General features: G+C 42.6%; 2 protein-coding genes and 2 non-coding genes across 4 annotated transcripts; all 4 read right to left on the reverse strand.

Annotated features, from left to right (window-relative positions):
• Nucleotides 1–540: 540 nt before the first annotated feature.
• Nucleotides 541–14,989, reverse strand: atad2 (ATPase family AAA domain containing 2). The gene is made up of 28 exons (XM_076150356.1): nt 14,616–14,989; nt 13,910–14,064; nt 13,613–13,668; nt 13,142–13,322; nt 12,784–12,874; nt 11,129–11,210; nt 10,808–10,954; nt 10,551–10,662; nt 8,864–8,965; nt 8,466–8,574; nt 8,225–8,340; nt 7,717–7,891; nt 7,465–7,553; nt 7,113–7,272; nt 6,218–6,308; nt 5,917–6,094; nt 5,687–5,823; nt 5,417–5,540; nt 5,110–5,296; nt 4,378–4,563; nt 4,085–4,220; nt 3,666–3,862; nt 3,393–3,552; nt 3,124–3,246; nt 1,799–2,254; nt 1,481–1,617; nt 1,174–1,302; nt 541–1,007 (listed from the first exon to the last, which is right to left on the reverse strand). Exons 1-28 carry the CDS (start codon nt 14,814–14,816, stop codon nt 975–977), a joined length of 4,050 nt encoding a protein of 1,349 aa, XP_076006471.1. The 5' UTR covers nt 14,817–14,989; the 3' UTR covers nt 541–974.
• LOC143001049 (small nucleolar RNA SNORA5) lies at nt 4,696–4,830 on the reverse strand. Its single transcript, XR_012963685.1, has one exon. It is a non-coding gene; the product is annotated as a small nucleolar RNA SNORA5 (small nucleolar RNA).
• LOC143001048 (small nucleolar RNA SNORA5) lies at nt 6,856–6,990 on the reverse strand. Its single transcript, XR_012963684.1, has one exon. It is a non-coding gene; the product is annotated as a small nucleolar RNA SNORA5 (small nucleolar RNA).
• A 420-nt stretch (nt 14,990–15,409) lies between the features above and the next one.
• Nucleotides 15,410–19,461, reverse strand: psma2a (proteasome 20S subunit alpha 2a). The gene is made up of 8 exons (XM_076150372.1): nt 19,398–19,461; nt 18,824–18,900; nt 17,961–18,093; nt 17,295–17,417; nt 17,072–17,153; nt 16,803–16,876; nt 16,423–16,480; nt 15,410–16,330 (listed from the first exon to the last, which is right to left on the reverse strand). Exons 1-8 carry the CDS (start codon nt 19,436–19,438, stop codon nt 16,214–16,216), a joined length of 705 nt encoding a protein of 234 aa, XP_076006487.1. The 5' UTR covers nt 19,439–19,461; the 3' UTR covers nt 15,410–16,213.
• Between the last annotated feature and the right edge of the window lie 250 nt (nt 19,462–19,711).

Below are 19,711 nucleotides of genomic sequence, written 5' to 3' on the forward strand. Positions count from 1 at the left end.
AGTGGAGCGTAGCGGCTTACATAGCTGGCTGGCTGCCACGGCGTCCTTACATGACCCGTCAGCCAGAGTATGAGAAGCTACTTGAGGACAACGGCGCTGACAACTATGGCACACATACAGCTAGACTGCGAAATTGTTTATGCTTATACTTGTAGTCATTTCTAGTCATTCTTAGCTCGCCTTTTAAGCGATTTATACTTTGTTTACGATCGCCATACACATTCCCCGATATTCATACCAGTACTTTAAAAAAGGCCTTTGAATTCGCTAGCTGGCAAATGTCACATTTAAAACTTTATTTGGATAAAACTATTATTGTTGCACTCGATTAAGTGTCACATATGAAATACAGTATAAGTATATAAATATATATATTTGTGGCGATGTGTATAAATTAGATAGCCAGCAGACACGTTCAAAACAATGTGACTTAAATTGATCATGAGTTTTACATATTTGTTGTCACGTTGGTGTACAGTAAAGACAAATTTGAATAAATAGTTACGACAGAGAGGAGTCGATGTTAATGCCATGTCATTTATTTTATTCATTAAGTTAATCGAGTCAGTCTTGGCTTTGAGTTGAAGCCCTAATCTCCAAGTAAAGACATATTGAAAGAAACGTTGAGCTCTAAAGTGAAATATACAGTCATGATGGTGCCAACTTCTAATACAAAAATCAATTTACGAAAGTGAGTCAGCCTGCTAATATACAAGATCATGATATAAAGCGACAACATTTGTTATCTAGCTGGCATTCAGGGGCATTTAGTCATATTGTTGGGGGGGGGGACAAGACAAAGGACAAATCAGACATTTAATTAAAGTACAAACATTTAATTAAATAAAAATGACATTAATACAAAGATTTAGCTCGCGTGTAGATTACTAAGAAAATAGAAGCAGTTTGTATATTTACACAGCTGAGGTTGATGTGTAACCATTAAAAACGGTCACACCGGTCCTGTGAAACGGTCAACAGAAGTCTTCAATCTCTTGTTCCAACTCCTGATGAAAACAAGGACAGCAACCGAGGACAATAGGTTAATAAAACATCACATAACAACGCAATAATTCATGAATGAAGACTGGCAATGTTATATAAAGAGTCTACATGTAATTATCCTCATTTTTATGTGAGATCCTCTTGAAACGATTCAATAAACATACTAACCTGTATTAGTGTGGTTTTGTTGTAGTCTCGTCTGTGTCTATAGATGCTCTGGCAGAGCAACGCATAGAGTTTCTCCAGCTTGTACACCTCGTAGCCATCCGTCTTGGTCACGACTCTCTCCAACAGCTCCTGGGGGAGGAGAACGCCACGGGAAAGGAAGACGAATGAGACAGATGACGATATTTACAGCTATAAACTTCCGAACCCCCCAAAATAATCAGTGTAAAGATGACGGTGCTTCTGTGAGGGGAAAGTGACTCCAAAACACTACAAAGAACTGGATGAAGGCATACGCAGCATTCTGCACCTTTAATTTCTCTTTGTCCATCACCAGAGGAGTAGTTTCCTGCTCAAGGATCTGTATAGCTTTATCCACATCCATCGTCTGCTGCTGTTGCTGCACGGCGTTCTTTAGAGCCCGAGTCATGCGCCTGGCGCTCCTCTCTGAAACACAACGCACATCGGTGACAATGACTTCACACTTCCTTTTCCCAGAACACAGATTGTATTATGCCTGTTGCTACATTGATTTTGTTGAGTGAGGGATTTATTGGATTCTCAAGAACATTTGGAATTCAACTTCAGTGTTTTAGTTGCAGGTCGGTTTGAGAGTCAGACAGCTCACCTGCACCGATGTCGTCCTCTCCTTTTCCAGCTCCAGCAGGCTCTGTGGTGGAGGTCTGAGGCTCCTTCCTTTCACTTGCTTCCACCTCCATTGGCTCAGCCTGGATTTTCTTAATGGACTCCTCTGCTGTAGCTACTCCGTTTGCTTCTTGTCTAACAGTAGGACCCTTCTCACTCACAATTTCTGACACTTTTTGGCCATTACACTCTCTTTCCGTCTCTGTGTTTACATCCCTGTTGTCACTCACTGGATTGATTCGGCATCTACCTGTGTGTTTGGGTGTTGTGGTAGTGCTGGCATGTCTGAGTGTTGTGGTAGTAGTTGCAGCAGCTGCGGCTGACGCTTGTACAGTCTCTCCTGCTGAGGCTGCGTCACTGGCCTTGACCTCGGCAGCAGGTTTCGTCTGTTTGGGAAGGACGTGGTAGTAGGAGGGAGCCAACCTTGCAGTGGAGCAACCTGGTGGAGACAAAAAGTGAAAGTCTCGTCTCAAGTCGCTTTTACACACATATGCAAACGTTGCACATTATGGCCCTCAGTTGTATTAAGTTACAGTGGCTGAAATCATGTATCTCTATGTGAATATCACCACTGAATTGGTAAACTGAGGGAAAAGCACAACTTAAAGTAGCAGTCTGCAACAATATAATTCCTTTAGTGAATTTAATGAAATCCCCGCTCTTATAGATTTAGATTAGATTAGATTCAACTTTATTGTCAGTGAGCAAGTACAGGTACAAGCCAATGAAATAGACTCTTTGGTTTAATTTGCACACTGTGGGTTACTGTTGTTGATCATATTGAAATGATATCAGCATTGCGTTGTGTTGGTAATTTTAAAAGGCAGCTCAGGCGGTTGTGAGTAATGGAAACATCAACACTGCATATCTACAGGAACGATGTGTGATATGTTTGGAAGATTTAGTAGCAACTGCTTCGTGGAAACTCATCGTGTTTAAAAGAGCGATTAATTCAGGGTGAACTGCAGCAGTGTGTGTGTGTGTGTATCAGCTGACATAATCCAGCGAGCGAGAACAAAGGGGGAGGAAGAAGTCGTTACAATTTTCTTAGTGATTCCGTCCACGTCACAATCTTGTAGACTGCTCGCTTCAGCAATTTGTATGAAATGTGCTGTGTATGTATTAATGCAGTATGGTGTATGTTAGCCACACACACACACACACACACACACACACACACACACACACACACACACACACACACACACACACACACACACACACACACACACACACACACACACACACACACACACACACACACACACACACACACACACACGCACACACACACACACACACACACACCTCTTCTACATCGTGAGTCCTTCATCTCCTGACAGATCTTCTCAAAGTCTTCATCAAGTTCATCTTTTATGATAGCATGGACGGTGTCCGCCAAAGCACACGCTCTGTGGCGAATCTGCCGATCTGAAGGAAGCACACACACGGTCAATTATTAAGCTACACATCCATTTTTCCTCTTTAGAGTAATACTGAAAATGTATGCATAAGACAAGGTCGATACACTTTGCATTACCAAGCTTATTCCAAGTGTGTGTGTTCACTGTGTGTACCTGACGGGTCTCTGTCAGGGTTGTACTCCAGGGCATTCTGCCAGATGAGATCCACATCATGAAGGAACTCACTGACTGTCCCATACTGATGGCGGTCAATCTTGGACAGAACACTAGACAGGTCCATCGGCTGCTTGATCACCTCGGCGTAGTCTGGTACCTACAAGGCACACACACAAAAAGGAGGAGGAGCTTGGTCAAGCAGCAAACACAAGATAGTATCAAAAGACAGTGAACTAGAGCTAATCAAACGCATTTTAAGGGAACAGCTACCTCCTCCAAATCCACAGGTTTTGTGAAGACCTTGAAGCGTTTGTCTTGGGACAGCCGATTGGTGACGTCACGCAGGAAGAGGCGGAGTTCCCTTAGCGTGCCTTCCTCCTGCTCCTCCAATCGGCGGGCCTCTTCTTTGGTCAGCTGACGCGGGGGAGCCGAAGGAGCGACAGGTAGTACTTCTAATGCCTGGAGTGCTGTAGAGAGCTGAGGGTTAATAGACGCACAAGGCACTTACACTACATCAACACTGTCACAGGCTCTGGAGTAGCTGTCACATTCAAATAAATGTGATACAAACCCTCAGTGAGTAAGAAGAAGTAATGAGTAAGAAGTATAACATCTTCCACGGAACACACATAACACGACTAAGTTGGGCATAGATTTGGAAAATGTTACCAAATGAATCGATCTCTCACCAGCTTTCTTCTTGGAGGCGGGGGCCTTGGCAGCCTGGTTGAGGAGTAGGTCCTCAAAGAAGTTTCTTCTTTCTCTGCTGGTGGGGACCTGGACATGGAAAACCTCCCCATACTCCAACCGGAACAACTCCTGAACCTGAGGCGACGCAGGGGAGGGAGGATTTATCAACTTTATAGCAGAGATCATTTTTGAAGATGCAGCATACAGCCAATTATTTTACATTTTTCAACTCTGATCATTTTTTTCTAAGAAGCTTTGCTCCGCCCTTACAATGCAATTTAAGCGGTCATACCTCCAGAGTGAGCTGCTCGTAATGCAGGTTGCAGGTGGCCAGCAGCAGTATGGGAGAGAAGGCGGGAATGGAGTAGAGCAAGCTGAGGAAAGTGGCTCTTAAGGCAGGACCCACGGTCTCCCACCACTGTCCGATGTGGGGGATGTACAGGATACTGGGGGAGGTACGCTTGGCTTCAACAAAGATCTGAACAACACAACAAAAAGTAGATGTAAATCTAAACAGAGATGTGCAGTAATATGTTTTGCAGAAGAGCAGACAATGACAAATACGAATGTCTCGACCCATCAACCATCAATAGAGCCCTGTTTTATACTAGTTTGTGTGTAGCACATGTTTATCCCGCGTCCACTGTGGATGGAAACGGGGCCCATGAGCTACCCAATCTCTGTGGCAGCCATTTTGGCCAGTGTGATCCACGGAGAAGAACACACTGAATTTGACAAAGCTGCAAGAACAGAACGCTAAAGGACCCAAGGGTCTCTTTGGTTCACTTCAAGGCCATTTCCAGTATTGGTGTGGAAATCAAAACATAATAATTTTGTGAATGTGGCTTCTGTGCTGTAAGGAGGAAACACTCAATCTGGATAACGCTGAACCAAATCAATGAAAGGTTAATTAGTTCTCATTTTGTTCAGGTTCTAGTAGGATGTTCATTTCAAATCTGGTAAAAACTCAGAGGTTATAAATATCATCTTTCTTCAAGTCTTCACTGTGGTATCCGGTTTTTACCCGAGCACAGGTCTCCTCTGGTGCAGTGGCACTGGCTCCAAACAGCACAGCCATGTCCAGAGTGTACACAGTGAATTTCTCCAGAGCGTGGAGAGCAGCAGGAGCCAGGTGGGAGCTCTGGCCAGAGCCTGGTCTGCCCTCCAGTAGCAGCCGGGGACGATAGGAGGTCGGTTGGCTCAACACACTCCTAGACGAGGAGAATAGACAAGAGACATCAAAATGGTTGAATCGGTAAGGAGATTAAGGCTGCATTTACTCCTACAGAATCTGGTACGCAGCATTGATCGCCGCATGACAGTGAACCTACCTGCTATGGTTTAGGAGTCCGTTAGCTGCAGGTGACTTTCGTTGAGGCAGAGAGTTGGAGCAGACTTCTGAATCCTCACCTTCACTGAACACCAGATCATCCTCAGGCACAGCACAAGGCACATCTGGAAATGTACAAACACGCCCAATATCTGACTGAGGACTACAGTAACATGCTTAATCCATTATAGCTGTAGACGTGAAAAAAAAAGATGACAAAATGACAGGATGGAAAGAATAAATGCAAAAAAAAAGGACAGTAAGAATGCACCTTGTTCCTTCTTCCTCTTTAAACCGTGCTCAGCATGTGGAAACACTCTGCTGACTGTGTGTAGAATGTCCTGCAAGGCTGTATTCAGCAGAGGACGAATGGCGGGTATCAAAGCCTTGGCTGGGGAGACGATTGCCCTAAGAAACAAGGAAGGTTTACGTTTACATTTCAATGCTATACATATAAGAACCCGGGGCCATCAATGTGCTGCATAGCTACATTTGTCATACCTTTGTGCAGCTGGCACCATCTTGGCCATGGCAGACATGAAGTCCCCGTTTGTGATGGCGATGGAGTTCACGTCGAGTACTAGTTTCTGAGATGATGAGTAGATTTGGGGGTAGCGGCGCCGCAGAGCACACAGGGCGGCCTCGGTACACACTGCCTTGATATCTGCACCGCAATAACCTGTGGGATAACAATGTGGTACTGTTAGAATTGATGGAATTTGTGATTTTATAAATGTATTGTAAATTGTCACTGATACAGTATAACACAGTATGCAGTAAGTTTCTCTGCGTGTAAACATACCGACACAATTATCTGCCAGGTCCTCCAGAAACGTGTCAGAAGGTGGAGGAGTCCATTGTCTGGTGTGGATCTTCAGAATGGCTTTTCTCGCCTACCGTAGAAGAAATAAAAGAATTAACAATCTAAATTTGCATGAATGCTTTGCAGGCTACAAAGAGTTTCTTAAGATTTGATAGGAGACATTGGAGAGGATCATCTGAAAACCACCTAATAATCTTACCAGCACAGTGAGTGAATGGTCAGAGTCAACTACTGATTCTAAGGGTAAACAGTGTGCACGGTCATAGAATCTGTATTAAGAGGATTTCACATGATTATTCTGGCTAAGAATCTGATATTTTGAAGGATTTGGTGTCTGGGGTCTGTAGATCACAAACAGAACTCGATTGTCAATAGTATTGACAGGAACAAGTACAAATTGTAGACACGGAACACGACAGAATGTTTCTGTTCATCTCAGAAGGTTTGGGGTGATGTGAGAGAATTCTGTGTAGAGATTTCACAGCTATTGTTTCTGTCTTCGGTCACCCTCACCATCTGCAGTATTATGTTTTGCAGAAGAGTAGACGGTGCAGACAACAATGGCAAATACAAATGTCTCGACCCGTCAACTGTCAATAGAGCCCTGTTTTATACTAGTTTGTGTGTAGCACATGTTTATCCCGCATCCACAGTGGAGGGAAACGGGGCCCATGAGCTACCCAGTCTCTGTGGCAGCCATTTTGGCCAGTGTGATCCACTGACAAGAACACACTGAATTTGACAAAGCTGCAAGAACAGAAAGCTAAAGGACCCAAACCATGTTATGTCCAGTCTATTTACCTCAGTTCAAGGCCATTTCCAGTATTGGCGTGGAAATCAAAACATAATAATGACTGAATAATAATGTTCTCACCTCTCTGTCTGGCAGGCCGAAGAGGAACTCTCTGTCAAAGCGTCCTGGACGTCTGAGCGCAGGGTCGATGGCGTCCAGTCGGTTTGTAGCTCCTATCACTACGACCTCACCTCTACTGTCCAGTCCATCCATAAGAGCCAGAAGGGTGGAAACAATGGAACTATAGAGACACAGATTCATTTTGGAAACTCAGGTCAGCAACATCTTCCGAACAGACGAGTAACGGGTTAACTGTTACTTAATTATAAGTAGTTATCAAGCCATACAATAACAATCATTCTCATTTCCCTTTTTCGCAGTCTAGCACACACCCATCATTACTACGTTCACACATGACCCAACCACTGCTCACCTGTGGATCTGATCCTGTCTGTTGGACCGGACTGGAGCCAAACCATCAATTTCATCAAAGAAAATAATAGAAGGACGCATCTGGTATGCCTGAGAGAAATTCAACAGAGGGTAATCAGTCAAAGATCACAATATTCTTCAGACAAAGCGGCAATAACAAAGATTAGTATGTCAGAATACAGTGGAGCCTGCTTTTGTTGTATTTATAATTAGGAATGCATCATGAGGGAAGACGTGTGGGAAAGACGTTTACCTGGTCAAACAGAAGTCTTAACTGTCTCTCCGACTCTCCCACCCATTTACTGAGGCAGTCGGCTCCTTTCCTCATGAAGAAAGACACCTTCCTTTCCCCCTGGCTGCACTCATTGGCCAGTGCTCTGGCTACAAGAGTTTTCCCTGTGCCTGGAGGACCATAAAACAGACAGCCCCTAGAGACAAGAGAACACCAAAAAGAATTAGAATTACATGAGCGTCTCAAATATTAAAATCCACATGCAGCCTGGGGCAGTGGGAGGAGGAAATAAACCAAGGAGAAGGGAAGAACAATCAGTGAGAGAAAGACTGGAAACAAAGAAACAGAGACTGAACATGTAACGCATATAACAATGTATTTAACGCTTCTGTGATGATGTCGCCACAAAGGCTCTGGAATACTGTGGAAAACCGACATCAGCACCACTCACAATCTCCCAGTGAAGGCAAATGATGAAAGGATGACGTGCAGCATGTCAACCTTCTCTGGTTCTTAAACACATTGTTACCTGGGTGGCTGTATGCTGAACCTCTCAAAGACTTCTGGGTAGAGCAGAGGGAACACCACCATCTCCTTCAGAGCTGAGATATGTCGCGTCAACCCTCCAATGCTGTCAAAACGAACCTATATGACAGCCACAGTGTTATCATTTTCTCTGTTTCTATACAACACAGAAATGAATACGTAGCAATATCTCTACCTGTCCTTGTTTCTCAGAAGAATTTATCTGTAAGTACTTGTGTTCTTACCGTTCTGTCTATGAGCATGGGATCCACATCGGCCAGGCTGGCTCCCATCTTCATCCTGTCCTTCTGGATCCCAAGCAGGTCTTCTTTCACAAGGTTCATAGGCAGACATCTGGAGGGGAAACAGAAAAGGTGAATTTGCAACCTATTTACAAACAAGTAAAATTCCATTTGGTTTTAAGATTAAACTCTGAATGAATCTTTCTCATTACTCCTTCGGAGTTTTAGAGGGAAATGTAAATACACGTTTAAAGAAGGTCAACTTTGTTAATCTACGGTGCAATTGCATTAGAAAACACTTCTGTTGTCCATAGTGGTCTAAGTCGCTTTGGATAAAAGCGTCTGCCAGATGATCGCAATGTAATGTAATGTAATCGTCTGTATGTGGCTGAGGGTCTCACCTATTGACCGACCTGCTCCTGTTCTTACTTCGGTGTCTCTGGAATTTCTCATCATCTGACGAGGAGGAAGTGGAATCACTGCTGTGGATGGCATGTCTCCTTCTGCAAGAGCAAAAGATGCAAACTGCCATCATAATACAACCTCGGTCACCCCTGGCCCTTCAGCCTACCTGAGCAATTAAAAGAGGGAATTCCTGAATAGTGGAGGTACATCGATCTCTACAATACACGTTATTACATTGTGTAAAGCAACATCAGACTGAACTAAACTGATGTACAGTGGACATTAAAGTTCAGCATGATACATCATACAGATGTTAATTAACTGCACATAGAATATACAGAATGATAATTTTACCATAATGGGAACAAAAACAATTTGAGTTTGCCACAAAAAAAGCAATAGATGAGATGAACTTATTTCTATATTTACATTTGGCTTAAGTGTATTATCTAAATTCATCAAGGCAAGGCAGACCAAGGCTCTTTCCTCATTAACCTTTGCTGAAAACTTGCTGGCTCCGTCTCCCCTGGAGAAGGCTGAGTAGAGCTTGGCTGTGATTGAAGGCTGAGGAAGGTAGATGCCAACTTGCTCATTCTCTTGACCCCTGACCTTTGTTAATGGTTACTGAGAAAACCGGGCTGACGGGGAACTGCTGCTCGACAAAAGGTGTAGCTTCTTGCCTCCTGTAACATCCTCCCCGTTATTTCATTTGCTAATTGTTACCCGATTTTAGTGGAGATTTGTCCGCTCCAGCCAATTTAACACTTTACATTGCGGCCTGCCGACGGCGGCAGTCGCTTCTTCTTTGGCATAATGCTAATGATCTCTCTTTAGAAAGGAACAGGGCTTTGTTTTCCCTTTAAAAGACCGCCTCCAACACAGTCCCGCCTCATTCGTATGTCATCAAGAATGATGTCATATGACTATGAGGTCGCTCATGATGTCATTATGGGGTGCTGGGGTGGTTCTATTCATATCTCAGACACCTATAATTTGGTAGTGCAGATAAAGCATAAAATAAAACTGTAAATGAAATGGAAGCCACCGTGCGCAGATGCTGGGCCCCTGAACAATGTTTCTGGTGAGTTTGGAGGCGATTGAAGCAATGGTGCTCGCTGTATCAACGTATCAATGGTAAGTAAAGTAGTAATAGAATAATATATAAGTATAAGATAAAAGATGAAAGTGACAAAATGTGAGAAAGCAGCTAGAACTGTGTGTCCAGGAAACAACCAAAAAAGGGTGATTATTATTCAGAACTATTCCCTCTAAGCCCTATAGTTTCACCCAAGAACTAGGTTTACATACAACCAGAGAGCTACTGGGTCCCAGTGCCTTACCTCTCAGAGCTACTCCTGAGGATGGGAGGAAGAGAATCAGAAAAAAAAAAATGGAATTTGGCACAGATAATAAAGAGGACATATTTTATATATGTGACACAGCTTTGACTCTCCATTTATCTTAGCACATTTGTTATGTTGCCAGATAGTAATGCATCACAGCTGCCCAAATGCTATTGCAAATGATAGTAGGGAGCATTTAGCAGTCTGTGTTGCTGTATGAAAACACAACTTTAAATGGCTAAGTAAAGAACTCTTAACTCTAAAGTTGTTCCCAAAGCATATTTTCATTGTTGAGTAATCCAACCTGGATTCAAAGCGTTTGTCACGCCGTCATATTTACCTGCTGCCTCTTCTTCTGTTGTATGGGCTCCTGGGTGCCGTGGAGCTGAATCTGAACCTGCGTCTGGTTGGGGAAGAGCCGCCCTTGAAGTACATGCTGCGCTCCCTGGGTTCTAAAGAAACACATCACCAAACCTCATTCAACTGTAACTGATCTGATAGGAAGTTGTGTTTAATATCACATATGATGTTGAAGCCTATGTATGAAGTGATTGGTGAGTCGATGGTTTGATTAATCTGGTAGTAAAGAAGACGTACCGGCTTGTGGTGCCTGGTAGCGAACCACCGTCTTCCGTTGTCTGAAGTCATAGCGCCTTTGATTGTCTTCTTCCTCATCCTCCACATCTTCATCTTCTCCCTCCCCATCTTCTCCATCTTCCTCCTCCTCATCCCCCTCATTCCCAGCTGTGAATGTACAAAAACAAATCAGCTCAATAAATATATCATTATGTTCCTGTCATTAATTAGAGATATTAAGACTTTGTGATGTTTGAAATGTACTAAAATGGAAAGATGGCAAGAGAAGAAATCACTGCATTAGAAGATTTGAATAGGATTGAATGTTCTTTGACACGTTACCTTGCTTCTCCTCTTCAGTGTCTTTACTCTCAGCATCCGTCCTCATAGACCTCCGCCTCTTGCCCCTGGTGTACATCCCCAACTTCTCAGAGCAAACACAAGTCAAAGAAAGCAGCATTAATTCACTATTTATTATTACTCTGATTTACAGTTTATAACCAACGTCAACAAAAACGATTGCAATTTCTGTTAGGATACCATTAGAGTTTTACAAATTAAGAATTTAGGGTCACCGCCACAACATTCATAGCATTCAGCATAGATTTGAGTCTTCTTCAAAATAAACAAAATCAAATCAAACCATTGTTCTGTGGTCTTTCTTACATGAAAATTTAACAACAAAACATATTTGTTTAAGCTTAGCAACTAATAGAACACTATGCATATGCAAACACAGCTTTGAGCTATAGTTTGGATGTTACATAATGCATCGTCATAAACTACTACTGTGATCGACAGCTGGTATTAGTAGGCCCCCTAGTGGCCATTTATGTACCCTGCATTGTTCACAGTTGCCTCTACAGGAGGGAAGAAGCTGGATTTGTGGCGTGAGGATTTGGTCCTGATGGACCTCAGCCTCCTACCAGAGGGGAGGGTTATAAACAGTGTGTGTCCAGGGTGGGAGGGGTCGGCCACAATCTTGCCTGCCCGCCTCAGGTAGGGTCCTGGAGGCGTACAGGTCCTGGAGGGACGGCAGGTTGCAGCCGATCACCTACTCCGCACAGTGTATGATAAGCTGCCCTTGTCCTTGGCAGTGGCTGCAGCGAACCAGATGGTGATGGAGGAGGTGAGGATGGACTCAATGATGGCAGAGTAGAAGTGCACCATCATTGTCTTTGGCAGGTTTAATTTCTTCAGCTGCCGCAGGAAGAACATCCTCTGCTGGGCCTTTTTGGTGAGGGAGCTGATGTTGAGCTCCTGGGAGATGATGGATCCCAGGAATAGAAAAGTGTGGAGTCACACAGAGTGATGGGGGGCTGCTTTCAGTCGGAAATCCACAACCATCTCCTTTGTTTTTAGAGCATTAAGCTCCAGCTTGTGGGTCAGTGTCATTAGCCGCAAACTGCTGCTTCAGTTTCTCAGAGTACAGTTTCTTAGCATCTCTCACCGCCTTGCTAAATCTGTACTTAGCCTCTTTGAACCTGTCTCTGCCCTCGCTCCTAAATGCCTGCTCCTTCTGCCGCCGGAGCTGCATGAGTTTCACCGTGAACCAGGGTTTGTCATTGTTGAAGGCCTTAACAGAAGCTGATGTATGACGTCACAGCCTCTGTGTACTCGTCCAGACTGTCAGTGTCAGACCTGAAAACGTCTAAGTCGGTACAGTCAAAGCACGCCTGAAGGTTCTCCAGAGCCTCACTGGTCCACTTCTTAGATGTCCTCACAACAGATTTACACAGTTTGAGTTTCTGCCTGTATGCGGGAATCAGATGGACCAGGGCGCGGTCCGAGTGTCCCAGTGCAGCACGAGGGAGCGTGCTATGCCCCACTGACTGTGGTGTAGCAGTGATCCAAGGTGTGTTATATTCTTAACTTATGCACATTTAAAGTTTATACATATTTTAACTCTTACTGTGACCTTGATTACCCTTAACAGCGTTCACTTTTAACACAAGAAATCGGATATTTTTATTATGTTACAAAATTTGAGACATTACCTCTACTTCTTGAGTGTCTCTGTCTCTGCTCCTCAGTCTGCATCTCATCTTCTGCATGTCATCCATCTTCTGGAGAACAGCTTCAGCCGTGCTGAGGGACAAGCCGGAATATTTGATTAGGAAGTTCTTTCATTCATCTAGTGACTCGTTCTTTAACAACTACTGTATCTGTTCCCGCCTTTTATAAACTTGTAGAATTTTGCCTTGTGTCAGTAGGGGCCACTGGAATGAATAAAAGTTACATTGTATATCATGCAAAGATGTTTCAATGTAGTCGTGTGTGTGTGTGTGTGTGTGTGTGTGTGTGTGTGTGTGTGTGTGTGTGTGTGTGTGTGTGTGTGTGTGCCTGTGGACTCACTTGGTGATGAGGCGGTCGTAGAGTGCCGACTGGTTTCTTGAGTCCAGTTTGTATCGGGTGATTCGAGAACTACGGCGGACTGGGTGATCCTCCTCATCTTCCTCTTCATCCATTGACCTGGTCTGGATATCGAATCTGTTCCTCTTAGGAGTGGACGATTCCTCCACCTCCTCCGACACATCTGGGACATCAATAGAAACCATTTGGTCAAACCTTGAGTTAAAACGGTAAGGTGGGCAAATCTCCTCTACATTATGACTCAATATTGCCAATGTTGGCATAACGATTGCCATGATTTCTGGTGCTCTCAAACAGGAACTAACTAACTAATTGTTTGTAGTTTGGATCTGTACAATGCGATCACAGTCATATGACACAAATCCTCCTACAACAAATGCACGTTTTTGAGCTCTGTAATTCAAGACTACAGTTCTTATTGATTAAAGGCGGTGACACTGTAGTGCGTTGTACCTGCTTGGTGGTTCCCACTTGATGCTTGTCCTTCTCTCTGCAGCCTGGGAGATTTCCTGTAGAAGGAAGAGATGATCAATCCCAGTACTGCTTCATGACATCTTATCAGATCTGTGAATTAAAGTGCTCAATCATGTCTCAATGCTAGACACAAATATTGCCCAAAAAAGAGTTTGGATTGAGAACAGCTGTTTCCTGGCACTTCATAAGTTCTATAATAATTGAAATCTGAATTTGATAGTAACCTTACCTGGTTTAGGTAAATAATGTTATTTTTAGTAAGTGACCCAGTCTTACCTTGTACAATATCCTCCAGTCTTATCTTCTGACGCAGGGGAGCTGGTCTTTGGTTCCATTTCAGCAAAGGAAACCTCCAGTTTAACTCTCTGTCCTCTGGTCCTCAATGAATGATGGAGACCGCTTGTCTCCTCCTGATTCGTATCATCGTGTCCCTTGTAAAGTTATCACATCATGAGTCACTCATTTATATACATACACAATAAGCCAGTTACAACAGTAACAGCTGTATGATGAATTCAAGCTCTAGAAGTTTATTTATATAGTTTGTTTGAGAAAATAATCCAGTCCATGCTGGTGTTTTAATATCCAGTTTGCGCAAGCTAAACGATAGCAATAAATTCAATCTTCAATCAAATCCAATTGATGAATTCCTAGAACTGCATTTTGGGGGACACACAACGACCACCTGGCTGTAAAAAACTAACATCTACTTACTTGATTATCAATACCGATGATTCACGACTGATCAGCTGACAGTGGGCTAAAATTACATCGATTACACGCAATTTTGAACGTAGGTTTTACTCAGAAAAACTGGTCTGCAGCATGAGTTACTGTGCAACGGTGGGATGAACAGGCGGTCAGATTATCTCACACTGACAAGATGATACGGCAGCTAGTTAGCTTAGCAAACTAAGAAAAAAAGGCACAAGAAAGTTGCGTTGAACGAGTATTTCTAAGTCTTACGAATGGCCACACTCACATTGATCGTGTTGTTTTGTGGACTGCCGGAGTCGCCACTAGCCTGGGAGGACCGGGTCAAACGGGCGGACTTTCGCTGCGACGCGGGAAGCAGCGATAGAAAGTCGGCGCTTGTATCCAACTCCACCGACCTCCTCTTCGGACTCGGAGTTGTCGCCGGTTCCGCTCCGACATTGCCGCTGCTGCTGCGTAGTATCACCATCTTGGCTCCAATCCGATTTTACACCAACATAAACATCAAATCAGCAGTTACTCTGGTTCAAATGTACTGGATTTCGCGATACCGCTAACATAGCACAGATAACCGTAAATATCGACCAGCTGATACTCGGGACCGCTTTTCTGAACCCTTGATTTCTGGCGCCACAAACGTCATCACTTGGTGCGTGGTGAGTGACGATGAACTGCCGCCTGAAAAACTAGGTCCATCCGCAAAACCTTAGAATATGCTAATTCAAAGAGGAATTGTATTATTACTGCAAGAGTGACGTGGCACATAAAACTGAGTCATTTTAGCTGACTTAATAAATTCGAAAGTGCGATTCATTCTAACAAAACAAACGCGGAAGCATACAACTTCATCCGAAAAGACGTTCCGGCTGATTTTAGCGCGCGCTCAACACTGCTGCCCAGCCCGCGCGCTCTGAATACGTACATACGCGGCACCATGACAGCATATTTTACATGTTATTTTAATATTTAAAATAGCAACAAATTCATCTTAAACTTCAAGCTAGGGCGCCGAGTGCATTTGTCCTCACCACTTATCCATTTAAATTCAACACAGAGACAACGTCAAACCATCATCTTTTATTTGAATTAAGTGGACAGATACCAGAGGAGAAAATACAAATTCAATAGTTGCTGCTTTACTGGAAAAAAGTGGTACATTGTGTAAAACTGTTGTACAACCAAACAGACTCATACATATTAATCTCAAAGTCTTCCATTAGCTCCTGTCTTGTTTGTCAATCTTTCTAATGGTACGCACAAAGTGCACTCAGGCAGTTTCTAGAGAGCCTGTGCCAATGTTCAGGGTAGGTTTAAGTCAATAATGGATGCTAAGGCTCTACTCAATTTAGCCATGGTCCCTTTCTCCCAAAGGAAAACTGAAATATTCTGTCTTGGGATCACTACAGGCTATTTAATTTTCAATATAGGAATTCAGCAAAGTTGTTTTCGGATTGGTTTGTACCCAACGACCTAGGAGTCAATGAAAGATTTGAGATTTTTACCCTCAGAGCCAACATTCCACTTCATTCACACAGCAGCCATAGTTCACAGTACTAAGGTACGTGTGTGTGACACAAAAGCCATATGACACACCAGTTCTTTCAATAAATTGAGATTAGATTTAGCAAAATGTGAGTACATTGTGAAATACAAATTCAGATTCAGTTAACTCGCATGTATAATCTTTTTGTAGGTAATTCCCATGTTTTCAAAACAGGTAAGGTAAACTAGTATAACAACACAATGTATCCAAAGTCTGCATAACTTTATCATCAGAGTGATGTGTCGCACAACTCCTGGCTACTATGCTGCTGTGTCACTGACTTGAAATGTGGCCAGAGTGCCCCGTTAGTTGGCCGGATGTGTTCACGCAATGGCTGCCAGGTAGTCTTTCACCTCGGCAGGGGTGAGTCTTTTGAAACCAGCCTCGTTGCAGATCCCCACCTCAATGTTCTCCTCGGTCATCTGACCCTCAAAACTCTCCTGAAACACAACAAGCAAAGGAGTGCAAGTGTAAGAAAATACAACATTTTGATTCAATGACATGCTTGAAAAATGTTTTTTTTAACAAACACCTTCAATGTTAAGATGGCTGTGTGGATAGCATCTTCCAATTCCAGATCGTTGTTATACCTGGGGGGGAAAGGGGGCAAAGTGATCCACTGTCAATTTGTGTAATGTGCAAAAAGTAAAAGAAATGCATATACATTATTTTAACGTAAAAACCATTCAACACAAAATGGGCCAGGAGACTGTAACATTACTCAACATTGCCTGTTTGAATAGCAGTTCAATTAATATGCCTCAAACACTATGTTATTCGTCTGGAGAAGAATTCATACACAAATATCCCATTAATAGTCACAATCTGCATTCACAAATATGACGTAAAAAAAATGTGCAGATGTATACTAGCACCTAAAATGTACATAGGTGCTTTATTATAAACTTTTACCGTTTTTCAAGGAATGTCTTTCCATTAACGTAGTTCTTTCCCATGGCTGTGGCCTTCCATGCAAAATAAGCACCCTGTCAGGAACAGAGAAACACAGCATTCAGTTATGCAACAGTACTGAACAAATTCAGTGCTGCAGCTTTAAGTTAAGACAATATTAGCAGTAATAATATTTCAGCATGTCTAATGTCTGCTACAACCAAGACGACCTCTCTTAAGGAAAATAAACTAGCATTGATTTTCTTCTAATACAGCTTGAAAGAACTTACTGATGGATCTGATTGGAACAAATAGGGATGGTCTTCATCCCATCCAGCAATCAGCAATGACACACCAAATGGACGAACTCCACTGAAGAAAAAAAAAGCACAAATCAAGTAAGCCCAAGCAGCCTAACTTGACTCCTGAGACTACCTTTTGAGCAGCAGCAGGAAGAACATCCAATCAAGGACATTTATGTATTAGTGTAAGTGCATGTTTGTGTATACACACCCAGACTGTGTGTATTCCTGCATCACAGAGGCCACTCTTTGGACCAGCTGGCCTGTGGGGATTGGCTCCTGGTAAACCAGGAAGTACTGTTGTGCCAACTTCCTGGCTCGCCGCACTAAAACCCTGGAAGAACACATCTTATTAGTACTAGTAGAGTCTGGCAGCAGCATGAAACTTCCACAACTCATGTTTGTATATGTGAGTGTACACAGTAGATGGCTAGCTTTAATTTATTTTATAATGAATGTCAAGGTTTAATTAATAGTTTGTCATTTTACACGTATACTCATATTTGATGCATCTTATCAGTGTAATCAATCCTCAATGTTTGACCTATGAAGTTGCAGCAAATATAAATATGTATGTAAAACTACCACTTTAACTCTCCAACACTGAAAGAAAGATGGATACCTGAGGAAAACTTTTCAAGCAAGTTTAGTTATGGAATCTGTATTTTGGTGATTTATTTTTCAAAGAATGCCAGTATGTAAACTTGCAAATTAGTAGCAATGAATTTACCCTCCCATGGTCACAACTGTAATGGACTTAAACATGTGACCAAACTGTACCTGAACCATTTGAGTCCCTGTGTTACATGGAAACACTCTTTTGGTCTGGAGGGAAAGAAACAATAAATACAAGTATCAACATTTGCAAAGTCTCTACCTGTAGTCAGGTCCCATGCCGCTGTAGACCATGCCTATGTGTTTGGTGATGGGCTCCACTTTGTGAACACTCTGCTCATCATACAGGATGGACTTTTGTTTCTTCTCTGTTGCCAGGACAACTCCATTGGAGGCTGAAAGACACAACGAAAATGAAACTTTGCCTTTAAAAAGTAGAGAACATTTTGTCTAAACAGCTTATTCTTATGGTTTGACACATAAAGACAGGTAGAAGTATTACTAAGAGAAAGACACAATTCTAAAACATTTACAAGTATTTGTTGGAACAATATTAAATTGAACTATCCACTACATGACTTGTCCCAGAAGACACAGATACAGAGCAGTGTGTAAATACACGATACACAACGTGAGTTTTGTATACAGTATATCATGTAAAATCTTGAGCATCTAATGAAGACTAAAACACCTGCTGTGACATACAAGTGCATCTCAATAAATTAGAATATTGTGTGTTTATTTCTGTAATTCAATTGAAAAAGTGAAACTCCTATAGATTAATTACACAAAGGGAAATATTTCAAGGCTTTATTTGTTTCAATTTGTATGATTAAGGCTTACAGCTCACGAAAACCCCAAATTCAAATATTGTGGTAAAAGTTGAATATTGCAGACTCATGTCACACTAATCCGCTCATCAACTCAAATCACCTGCGTTAAATGGTCTCAGTCTGGTTCAGTAGCCTACAGCTACACAATCACGGGGTTACAATACGATATTCTAATGTATTGCGATGCAGAAACAATGTCCACCCAATGTAAACGTGTGATGATGAGAACAAACATTTATAGAATACACCTTCTGTTCAGTAACATGTCGCTTATCCAGGACTCATTCATTACCTTTGATGCCGACTGACGGCGCTCCGGCCGCTACTGCTGCCAGGGCATACTCAATCTGCACCAGTTTACCAGAAGGGCTGTGGGACAAACATAGGATCCATTATTTTGCTGCGAAGCAGAGGAAAGTGTGTTTGATAATACGACTTTGTTTTAGCGAAACATGAAAACAAAACTGAAAGCACAAGTCGGGATGACTCGCGCTTCGAGGCTAACCGTTAGCCAGGCTATGTTCAACACAGTTCGCATTTATATCACTGCTTATTATTTATTTAATGTATTCGTCCACGCAGCCAGTCTTTTTATTTAGCGATTTCACCGCAGAGTTTACATTAATCACTGAAGCAAAGCAAAGCACCGACCTGCCCCGGTAGCCGCCATGCTAAATCTTCTAGAGCTAATTCAACAGCACCCGGCAATGACAATGCATCAACTGCAAGTGCACCAAAAACCTGCTTTTACATTTACAAAGAACAATAAGCACACGCCTGATCAAAGACACATTAACAAAGTATCAGTATAGACCGCAGGCTTGCACCTCGCTGTAGCCTTTCGTGATTATTTTAACAAAGTTTACCTAAATGTGGTGAGGGAGAAACTATAGCCTCGTTCCGCCATCTTGGTCTTCTTCTTCTTCTTCTTTTCTGTATTGTTGGAAGTATAATGTTCATACCGCCACCCAGTGTACAAACATATGAACATACAAAGACGCTCCATATGAAGAAGCATTAAATCATAGGATAATATAGGGCATGTTATGAATATTCTGCGAAGTGAACCAGAATACATTATAAGCATTGTATTATAACACGCAGCAACTCATTCCCTTCACAAAAAAACATTTCCAGTAGTTCTATGCAGTTGCAATGTGATAAGGCTTGTGAACAACAA

Source organism: Genypterus blacodes, unplaced genomic scaffold, assembly GCF_046128005.1.
Source record: "Genypterus blacodes isolate CSIRO-AG114 ecotype Tasmania unplaced genomic scaffold, CSIRO-AGI_Gbla_v1 ptg000052l_1, whole genome shotgun sequence".
NCBI classification, from domain to species: domain Eukaryota; kingdom Metazoa; phylum Chordata; class Actinopteri; order Ophidiiformes; family Ophidiidae; genus Genypterus; species Genypterus blacodes.